This window comes from Scyliorhinus torazame, chromosome 8 (assembly GCF_047496885.1).
Source record: "Scyliorhinus torazame isolate Kashiwa2021f chromosome 8, sScyTor2.1, whole genome shotgun sequence".
Taxonomy (NCBI): Eukaryota; Metazoa; Chordata; class Chondrichthyes; order Carcharhiniformes; family Scyliorhinidae; genus Scyliorhinus; species Scyliorhinus torazame.
The window spans coordinates 278,445,950-278,457,447 of NC_092714.1; the positions used below are offsets into that span (position 1 = coordinate 278,445,950).

The window sequence follows — 11,498 nt, forward strand, 5'->3', positions numbered from 1 at the left end:
GAGCGGCAGTCCGACAGAGCGGCAGTCCGACAGAGCGGCAGTCCGACAGAGCGGCAGTCCGACAGTCCGGCAGTTAGTCCGACAGAGCGGCAGTCCGACAGAGCGGCAGTCCGACAGAGCGGCAGTCCGACAGAGCGGCAGTCCGACAGAGCGGCAGTCCGACAGTCCGGCAGTTAGTCCGACAGAGCGGCAGTCCGACAGAGCGGCAGTCCGGCAGTTAGTCCGACAGAGCGGCAGTCCGACAGGGCGGCAGTGCGACAGGGCGGCAGTCCGACAGAGCGGCAGTGCGACAGAGCGGCAGTCCGACAGAGCGGCAGTCCGACAGTCAGTCCGACAGAGCGGCAGTCCGACAGAGCGGCAGTCCGACAGAGCGGCAGTCCGACAGGGCGGCAGTCCGACAGGGCGGCAGTCCGACAGGGCGGCAGTCCGACAGGGCGGCAGTCCGACAGGGCGGCAGTCCGACAGGGCGGCAGTCCGACAGGGCGGCAGTCCGACAGAGCGGCAGTCCGACAGAGCGGCAGTCCGACAGAGCGGCAGTCCGACAGAGCGGCAGTCCGACAGGGCGGCAGTCCGACAGGGCGGCAGTCCGACAGAGCGGCAGTCCGACAGGGCGGCAGTCCGACAGAGCGGCAGTCCGACAGAGCAGCAGTCCGACAGAGCGGCAGTCCGACAGGGCGGCAGTCCGACAGGGCGGCAGTCCGACAGAGCGGCAGTCCGACAGAGCGGCAGTCCGACAGAGCGGCAGTCCGACAGGGCGGCAGTCCGACAGGGCGGCAGTCCGACAGAGCGGCAGTCCGACAGAGCGGCAGTCCGACAGGGCGGCAGTCCGACAGGGCGGCAGTCCGACAGGGCGGCAGTCCGACAGGGCGGCAGTCCGACAGGGCGGCAGTCCGACAGGGCGGCAGTCCGACAGGGCGGCAGTCCGACAGAGCGGCAGTCCGACAGAGCGGCAGTCCGACAGGGCGGCAGTCCGACAGGGCGGCAGTCCGACAGGGCGGCAGGCAGTCCGACAGAGCAGCAGTCCGACAGAGCGTCAGTCCGACAGGGCGGCAGTCCGACAGAGCGTCAGTCCGACAGAGCGGCAGTCCGACAGAGCGGCAGTCCGACAGGGCGGCAGTCCGACAGGGCGGCAGTCCGACAGAGCGGCAGTCCGACAGGGCGGCAGTCCGACAGGGCGGCAGTCCGACAGAGCGGCAGTCCGACAGAGCGGCAGTCCGACAGAGCGGCAGTCCGACAGAGCGGCAGTCCGACAGAGCGGCAGTCCGACAGAGCGGCAGTCCGACAGAGCGGCAGTCCGACAGAGCGGCAGTCCGACAGAGCGGCAGTCCGACAGGGCGGCAGTCCGACAGGGCGGCAGTCCGACAGGGCGGCAGTCCGACAGGGCGGCAGTCCGACAGGGCGGCAGTCCGACAGAGCGGCAGTCCGACAGAGCGGCAGTCCGACAGAGCGGCAGTCCGACAGAGCGGCAGTCCGACAGAGCGGCAGTCCGACAGAGCGGCAGTCCGACAGAGCGGCAGTCCGACAGAGCGGCAGTCCGACAGAGCGGCAGTCCGACAGAGCGGCAGTCCGACAGGGCGGCAGTCCGACAGGGCGGCAGTCCGACAGGGCGGCAGTCCGACAGGGCGGCAGTCCGACAGGGCGGCAGTCCGACAGAGCGGCAGTCCGACAGGGCGGCAGTCCGACAGAGCGGCAGTGCGACAGAGCGGCAGTCCGACAGAGCGGCAGTCCGACAGAGCGGCAGTCCGACAGAGCGGCAGTCCGACAGAGCGGCAGTCCGACAGAGCGGCAGTCCGACAGAGCGGCAGTCCGACAGGGCGGCAGTCCGACAGGGCGGCAGTCCGACAGAGCGGCAGTCCGACAGAGCGGCAGTCCGACAGGGCGGCAGTCCGACAGGGCGGCAGTCCGACAGGGCGGCAGTCCGACAGGGCGGCAGTCCGACAGGGCGGCAGTCCGACAGGGCGGCAGTCCGACAGAGCGGCAGTGCGACAGGGCGGCAGTCCGACAGAGCGGCAGTGCGACAGGGCGGCAGTCCGACAGGGCGGCAGTCCGACAGAGCGGCAGTCCGGCAGTTAGTCCGACAGAGCGGCAGTCCGACAGAGCGGCAGTCCGACAGAGCGGCAGTCCGACAGGGCGGCAGTCCGACAGAGCGGCAGTCCGACAGAGCGGCAGTGCGACAGAGCGGCAGTGCGACAGAGCGGCAGTCCGACAGAGCGGCAGTCCGACAGAGCAGCAGTCCGACAGAGCAGCAGTCCGACAGAGCAGCAGTCCGACAGAGCAGCAGTCCGACAGAGCGGCAGTGCGACAGAGCGGCAGTGCGACAGAGCGGCAGTCCGACAGAGCGGCAGTCCGACAGAGCGGCAGTCCGACAGAGCGGCAGTCCGACAGAGCGGCAGTCCGACAGAGCGGCAGTCCGACAGAGCAGCAGGCAGTCCGACAGAGCAGCAGGCAGTCCGACAGAGCGGCAGTGCGACAGAGCGGCAGTCCGACAGGGCGGCAGTGCGACAGAGCGGCAGTCCGACAGAGCGGCAGTCCGACAGAGCGGCAGTGCGACAGAGCGGCAGTGCGACAGAGCGGCAGTCCGACAGAGCGGCAGTCCGACAGAGCGGCAGTGCGACAGAGCGGCAGTGCGACAGAGCGGCAGTGCGACAGAGCGGCAGTCCGACAGGGCGGCAGTCCGACAGGGCGGCAGTCCGACAGAGCGGCAGTCCGACAGAGCGGCAGTCCGACAGAGCGGCAGTCCGACAGAGCGGCAGTCCGACAGGGCGGCAGTCCGACAGGGCGGCAGTCCGACAGGGCGGCAGTCCGACAGAGCGGCAGTCCGACAGAGCGGCAGTCCGACAGAGCGGCAGTCCGACAGAGCGGCAGTCCGACAGAGCGGCAGTCCGACAGGGCGGCAGTCCGACAGGGCGGCAGTCCGACAGGGCGGCAGTCCGACAGGGCGGCAGTCCGACAGAGCGGCAGTCCGACAGGGCGGCAGTCCGACAGAGCGGCAGTCCGACAGAGCGGCAGTCCGACAGAGCGGCAGTCCGACAGAGCGGCAGTCCGACAGAGCGGCAGTCCGACAGGGCGGCAGTCCGACAGGGCGGCAGTCCGACAGAGCAGCAGTCAGTCCGGCAGCAGTTTAAGGTCAGAGACGATGCAGGAGAAAAGTTAACCCACTGACATCAGCAGGGGTTTGACAAAAGGTCTCATTTCCTATCACAGGCTGACTAACCAGAGGCACATGTCCAACTCCTTAATTAAACAAGGATCGGAACAAGCTGAAGGAGTCGATGGAAATGCCAGCGACCTGTTTGGTGACACAAGTAGTTCGTAGGCAAAAATATAATACAGAACTAATTAATCATTACCAATTTACCACAATCAACTGGAATTCATATTAAAAAACTCCCCAAAATGCTTCATAATGTTTTTTTTTCAAGTAAGGGGCAATTTAGCGTGGCCAATCCACCTACCCTGCAGCTCTTTGGGTTGTGGGGGTGAGGCCCACGCAGAAACGGGGAGAATATGCAAACTCCACACGGACAGTGACCCGGGGCCTGAATCGAACCCGGGTTCTTGGCGCTGTGAGGCAGCAGTGCTAACCACTGAACCAACCTGCCGCCCGTTCTAAATCTACGACCAAAGGACATGGACAACAGGCCAGAGTTGGAGATATTAGGGGGGGGGGGGGGGGGGGGGGGATGAGCAAATATTTGGTCAGGGAAGAAATTGGCTGAATCGAGGCTGCAGCTGTCAGATAGGACAGTGCACCCAGTGTGAGTACTATCCCCAGCACTCGATCAGTGAACTGTCAACTTGGCCAAGGGGATCCTCAGCACTAACAGTATCTATTAAACTTCCTTAACACACCGGTCAGTCATAAACAGCTTTTTCACAATTACAGACTTCCCCACTGCCCAAAATACCGACACACTGCCAGGGGCCCTTGAGTCATACAGACACACTCCCGGAGACCCCAGTGCACAGTGACACACTCCCGGAGACCCCAGTGCAGTGACACATTCCCAGAGACCCCAGTGCAGTGACACATTCCCAGAGACCCCAGTGCAGTGACACATTCCCAGAGACCCCAGTGCACAGTGACACACTCCCGGAGACCCCAGTGAACAATGACACACTCCCAGAGACCCCAGTGCACAGTGACACACTCCCAGAGACCCCAGTGCACAGTGACACACTCCCGGAGACCCCTGTGCACAGTGACATACTCCCAGAGACCCCAGTGCACAGTGACACACTCCCAGAGACCCCAGTGCACAGTGACACACTCCCGGAGACCCCAGTGCAGTGACACACTCCCGGAGACCCCAGTGCAGTGACACATTCCCAGAGACCCCAGTGCACAGTGACACACTCCCGGAGACCCCAGTGAACAATGACACACTCCCAGAGACCCCAGTGCACAGTGACACACTCCCAGAGACCCCAGTGCACAGTGACACACTCCCGGAGACCCCAGTGCACAGTGACACACTCCCGGAGACCCCAGTGCACAGTGACACACTCCCGGAGACCCCAGTGAACAATGACACACTCCCAGAGACCCCAGTGCACAGTGACACACTCCCAGAGACCCCAGTGCACAGTGACACACTCCCAGAGACCCCAGTGCACAGTGACACACTCCCAGAGACCCCAGTGCACAGTGACACACTCCCAGAGACCCCAGTGCACAGTGACACACTCCCAGAGACCCAGTGCACAGTGACATACTCCCGGAGACCCCAGTGCACAGTGACACACTCCCAGAGACCCCAGTGCACAGTGACACACTCCCAGAGACCCCAGTGCAGTGACACACTCCCGGAGCCCCTGTGCACAATGACATACTCCCAGAGACCCCAGTGCACAGTAACACACTCCCAGAGACCGCAGTGCATACTGACACACTCCCAGAGACCCCAGTGCACAGTGACACACTCCCAGAGACCGCAGTGCACAGTGACATACTCCCAGAGACCGCAGTGCACAGTGACATACTCCCAGAGACCCCAGTGCACAGTAACATACTCCCAGAGACCGCAGTGCACAGTGACATACTCCCAGAGACCCCAGTGCACAGTGACATACTCCCAGAGACCGCAGTGCACAGTGACACACTCCCGGAGACCCCAGTGCACAGTAACATACTCCCAGAGACCGCAGTGCACAGTGACATACTCCCAGAGACCCCAGTGCACAGTGACACACTCCCAGAGACCGCAGTGCATACTGACACACTCCCAGAGACCCCAGTGCACAGTGACACACTCCCAGAGACCGCAGTGCACAGTGACATACTCCCAGAGACCCCAGTGCACAGTGACACACTCCCAGAGACCCCAGTGCATACTGACATACTTCCCGAGACCCCAGTGCACAGTGACACACTCCCGGAGACCCCTGTGCACAGTGACATACTCCCAGAGACCCCAGTGCACAGTGACACACTCCCAGAGACCGCAGTGCACATTGACTTACTCCCTGAGACCCCACTGCACAGTGACACACTCCCAGAGACCGCAGTGCACAGTGACACACTCCGAGAGACTGCAGTGCATACTGACACACTCCCAGAGACCCCAGTGCACAGTGACACACTCCCAGAGACCGCAGTGCACAGTGACACACACCCAGAGACCCCAGTGCACAGTGACACACTCCCAGAGACCCCAGTGCACAGTGACATACCCCCAGAGACCCCAGTGCACAGTGGCGCACTCCCAGAGACCCCAGTGCACAGTGACACACTCCCGGAGACCCCAGTGCACAGTAACACACTCCCAGAGACCCCAGTGCACAGTGACACTCTCCCAGAGACCCCAGTGCACAGTGACACACTCCCAGAGACCCCAGTGCACAGTGACACACTCCCGGAGACCCCAGTGCACAGTGACACACTCCCAGAGACCCCAGTGCACAGTGACATACTCCCAGAGACCGCAGTGCACAGTGACATACTCCCAGAGACCCCAGTGCACAGTGACACACTCCCAGAGACCGCAGTGCACAATGACACACTCCCAGAGACCGCAGTGCACAATGACATACTCCCAGAGACCGCAGTGCACAGTGACATACTCCCAGAGACCGCAGTGCACAATGACATACTCCCAGAGACCGCAGTGCACAGTGACATACTCCCAGAGACCGCAGTGCACAGTGACACACTCCCAGAGACCGCAGTGCACAATGACATACTCCCAGAGACCCCAGTGCACAGTGACACACTCCCGGAGACCCCAGTGCACAGTAACATACTCCCAGAGACCGCAGTGCATACTGACACTCTTATGGGAACCATTCACTTTGATTTCAACAGGTAGTTAAGGCGCGGCACTCCCTCAGTCCTGACCCTCTGACAGTGCGGCACTCCCTCAGTACTGACCCTCTGACAGTGCAGCACTCCCTCAGTACTGACCCTCTGACAGTGCGGCACTCCCTCAGTACTGACCCTCTGACAGTGCAGCACTCCCTCAGTACTGACCCTCTGACAGTGCGGCACTCCCTCAGTACTGACCCTCTGACAGTGCAGCACTCCCTCAGTACTGACCCTCTGACAGTGCGGCACTCCCTCAGTACTGACCCTCTGACAGTGCAGCACTCGTTCAGTACTGACCCTCTGACAGTGCAGCACTCCCTCAGTACTGACCCGCTGACAGTGGAGCACTCGTTCAGTACTGACCCTCTGACAGTGCAGCACTCGTTCAGTACTGACCCTCTGACCGTGCAGCACTCCCTCAGTACTGACCCTCTGATAGCGCGGCACTCCCTCAGTACTGACCTTCTGACAGTGCAGCACTCCCTCAGTACGGACCCTCTGACAGTGCAGCACTCGTTCAGTACTGACCCTCTGACAGTGCAGCACTCCCTCTGACAGTGCAGCACTCCTTCAGTACTGACCCTCTGACAGTGCAGCACTCCCTCAGTACTGACCCTCTGACAGTGCAGCACTCCCTCAGTACTGACCTTCTGACAGTGCAGCACTCCCTCAGTACTGACCCTCTGACAGTGCAGCACTCCCACAGTACTGACCCTCTGACAGCGTGGCACTCCCTCAGTACTGACCCTCTGACAGTGCGGCACTCCCTCTGTACTGACCCTCTGACAGTGTAGCACTCCTCAGTACTGATCCTCTGACAGTGCGGCACTCCCTCAGTACTGACCCTCTGACAGTGCAGCACTCTCTCAGTACTGACCCTCTGACAGTGCAGCACTCCCTCAGTACTGACCCTCTGACAGTGCAGCACTCCCTCAGTACTGATCCTCTGACAGTGCGGCACTCCCTCAGTACTGACCCTCTGACAGTGCAGCACTCTCTCAGTACTGACCCTCTGACAGTGCAGCACTCCCTCAGTACTGACCCTCTGACAGTGCGGCCCTCCCTCAGTACTGACTCTCTGACAGTGCGGCACTCCCTCAGTACTGACCCTCTGACAGTGCGGCACTCCCTCAGTACTGACCCTCTGACAATGCGGCACTCCCTCAGTACTGACCCTCTGACAGTGCGACACTCCCTCAGTACTGACCCTCTGACAGTGCAGCACTCCCTCAGTACTGACCCTCTGACAGTGCAGCACTCCCTCAGTACTGACCCTCTGACAGTGCAGCACTCCCTCAGTACTCACCCTCTGACAGTGCGGCCCTCCCTCAGAACTGACCCTCTGACAGTGCAGCACTCCCTCAGTACTGGACCTCCAGCAGTGTGGCACTCCCTCAGTGGAATGGGAGTTGAAGCTGGGACCTTGAACTCCAAAAAGGAATTGCCACAACCTGCCAAGCAATCTCTTTCCTCATTTTAAAACCTTTATCAGGTTGCTTGACCTGAAAAGAGCCCCTGTCGGTTCGATCTTTCTTGAAAACAGTGACTGAAAAATACAACTACCGGTCCCCTAACCCTACCCTGCACATCTTTGGGTTGTGGGGGTGAGACCCACGCAGACACGGGGAGAATGTGTAAACTCCACACGGACAGTGACCCAGAGCCGGGATCGAAACTGGGACATCGGCGCCGTGAGGCCACAGTGCTAACCACTGCGTCATCGTGCTGCCCCAGTTTACAGCGTTATCGTTACAAGTTAAGAGTTATAATTTTAATCTGACAGCAGTGATCAAGCAAGAGCGTATGTTTGAACAGACTGGTTCAGTATAACTTCTTTCCAATTGTAGCTGATGACAACACCCAGAACATCGATGGTCACTAAACACTAGTGTCTGTAACTACAGCAGCTGCAATCATGTCAACATAAACTCACAGCAATTGCTGGAATCATTCAATTCCCTGTTGCAGCACTGATCCTCGTGACAGCTGAATCTCTATCAGACTCTCACTCTTTCTTAATGTCGGTGTGTCTGACCATCCTTCAACAAGGAAGTTCAGAACTGCAAAAAGCCAGGTATCTGGAAGGTCTTAACTTTTGTTCCCAACTGAGGGAGCATGTTTGCACGCGGATCTTTCACCAATTGTAGAATTATTCAACAGAGGAGGCCATTCAGCCCATCGCGCGCTTACTGGGCTTGGAAAGTCCCCCGCTCTTTCTCCATAGCCCTGTTATAGTTTCCCCATCACTATCCAAGCTTTAAGTACACAAATATTTTTCTAAATGTTTAGAAAATTAGACCAATTTGAAAATACATGTTCTGCAGCAAGTTGGGTTTTCAGACTGAAAAGTCCCGATAAAACGCTGGTTTTAAATGACGCTGGAGAAAAACTGTTTGCAAACCATGCCTCAACGTTTAACGGTTCATTAATGACTGAAGTCTCCATAGTGTTAATAGTATCAAGCAGTCAACAGGTCACATTACGATCAATGATTTGAAATTCCAGCCATATATCAATCATTAGGATTTCTAATCCTATTTAATATCAGAAACACAGCGATGGATTCATCTAGTGCTCCCTCCCACCCCCGTGAACAACCCCCAGCCTCTCAAATTTGCTTGTGTCTGTGCGGAGTCTGCACATCCTCCCCGAGTGTGCGTGGGTTTCCTCCGGGTGCTCCGGTTTCCTCCCACAGTCCAAAGATGTGCGGGTTAGGTGGGTTGGACATGATAAATTGCCCTTAAGTGTCTAAAAGGTTAGGTGGGGTTACTGGGATAGGGTGGAGGTGTGGACCTTGGGTAGGGTGCACTTTCCAAGGACCGGTGCAGACTCGATGGGCCGAATGGCCTCCTTCCTCACTGTAAATTCTGTATGACTTTCCCAAAACTCCAGCCATTACCCCCCTCACCTCTCAGTCGGAACATTACTCACTCCAAAGGGTATGCTATTGGTTAAAAAGCATTTTAGCACATTTCCCAAATAATGAAAACACAAAACTTAATTTCAGATCAAAACAGCAAATTCCCTCACTGACCATGATCGCCTTCACCTCCACCCCCTCATCCTCCACCTCCTCACCTACCCCTCACCACCACCCCTCACCCTCCACCCCCTCACCCTCCACCTCCTCACCTACCCCTCACCCACTACCCCATACCCTCCACCTCCTCAACCATCTCTCACCACCACCCCATCCACAACCACCCCATCCACAACCACCCCCCCTCCACCTCCTCACCCACCCCTCATCCTCCACCATCCACTCAACCGCCCCCTTCTCCCTCCACCTCCTCACTTACCCCTCACCACCACCTCACCCTCCACCTCCTCAATCACCCTCCACCCCATCCACCCCCCTCACCCTCCACCCCATCCACCCCCTCACCCTCCACCTCCTCAACCACCCCTCATCCTCCACCCCATCCACTCCTCAACCGCCCCCCTCCTCACCTACCCTCATCCTGCAGCTCCAACTCTCCCACACAACCACCTTCCTCCACCTCCCACCCTCACCCGTTAGATTTATTGTCCGCGCTGACAGATTGCCCTCAGGATAAGGGTCCCTCACTCTGCCTCTCACTCACTCTGCCTCTCACACTCTGTGTCTCCCTCACATTCTCTCTCTCTCTGTATGTCTCTCTCTCTCTCTGTCTGTCTGTCTCTCTCTCTCTCAGTCTCTCTCTCTCTCAGTCTCTCTCTCTCTCAGTCTCTCTCTCTCTCTGTCAGTCTCTCTCAGTCTGTCTCTCTCTCTGTCTGTCTCTCTCTCTCTCTCAGTCAGTCTCTCTCTGTCTGTCTCTGTCTCTCTCTCTCTCTCAGTCTCTCTCTCTGTCAGTCTCTCTCTGTCAGTCTGTCTCTCTCTCTCTCTCAGTCTCTCTCTCTCTCACACAGTCTCTCTCAGTCAGTCTCTCTCTGTCTGTCTCTGTCTCTCTCTCTCACACAGTCTCTCTCTCTCAGTCTCTCTCTCTCTCTCTGTCTGTCTCTCTCTCTCTCTCAGTCAGTCTCTCTCTGTCTGTCTCTGTCTCTCTCTCTCTCTCAGTCTCTCTCTCTGTCAGTCTCTCTCTCTCAGTCTGTCTCTCTCTCTCAGTCTCTCTCTCTCTCTCTGTCTCTCTCTCTCTGTCTCTCTCTCTCAGTTTCTCACCTTCATGTCGTTCATGATGGTCTGGAAGAGCTCCCCCAGGGCGCTGCAATCTTTCTCCATCCCGCCCGCGTCCATCCGGCTCCCAATCCCCAATCCCGGCTCCGCTTCACAGGCTCCCGGGGACCCGACCCGAGTCCATGGAGCCCCGGAGCCGGGAATCACTCACTGCGGGACCGGGAATCACTCCGGGATCGGGAATTCTCTCTTAGTCCGGGATCGGGATTCACTCCGGGATCGGGAATTCTCTCTCACTCCGGGATCGGGAATTCTCTCTCACTCCGGGATCGGGAATCACTCCGGGATCGGGAATTCTCTCTCAGTCCGGGATCGGGAATCACTCCGGGATCGGGAATTCTCTCTCACTCCGGGATCGGGAATTCTCTCTCACTCCGGGATCGGGAATTCTTTCTCTCTCCCAGTTTCCATTTTTTCCTCCGGCCGCCGCTTCCTGGGAGGAGTCGGAAACTTCGCCGAATTTCCGACAAATCTCCGCCCCGCAAACCCCTCCCCGCAAAACCCTCCCCTCCCCAAACCCCGCCCCTTCCCCCCAAACCCCGCCCCTTTCCCCCAAACCCCGCCCCTTTCCCCAAACCCCTCCCCCAAATCCCAAATCTCCCCCAAACCCAACCCACAATTCCCCCGAAACCCAAATCCCCCAAATCCCAAATCCCCCAAACCCAAATCTCCCCAAATCCCAACCCCCAAATCCCCAAGACCCAAATCCCCAAAACCCAACCCCAAAATCCCATCCCCCAAACCCATCCCCACTCCCAACCACCAAATCCCAACCCTCAAATCCCCCCAAACCCGAATCCATCAAACCCAAATCCCCAAAACCCAACCCCCAAATCCCATCCCTCAAATCCCCCAAAACCCAACCCCCAATCCAATCCCTCAAATCCCCAAAACCCAACCCCCAAATCCCATCCCTCAAATCCCCCAAAACCCAACCCCCAATCCAATCCCTCAAATCCCCCAAAACCCAACCCCCAATCCAATCCCTCAAATCCCCCAAAACCCAACCCCAAAATCCCATCCCCCAAACCCATCCCCCAC

The 11,498-nt window shown here is 58.8% G+C and overlaps 1 protein-coding gene across 6 annotated transcripts in view; it reads right to left on the reverse strand.

Moving 5' to 3' along the window:
* Window positions 1-10,902, reverse strand: part of mtss1 (MTSS I-BAR domain containing 1) — a 292,863-nt gene extending 281,961 nt beyond the window's left edge. For 4 of the 6 annotated variants that reach the window (XM_072515395.1, XM_072515391.1, XM_072515392.1 and 1 more), the window contains exon 1: window positions 10,443-10,902. In XM_072515395.1, coding sequence (XP_072371496.1) covers window positions 10,443-10,517 — 75 coding nt within the window. In that variant the 5' untranslated portion in view covers window positions 10,518-10,902. The remainder of the gene's footprint in view (window positions 1-10,442) is intronic. The other 2 variants (XM_072515394.1, XM_072515393.1) reach the window with 2 other exon arrangements.
* Between the last annotated feature and the right edge of the window lie 596 nt (window positions 10,903-11,498).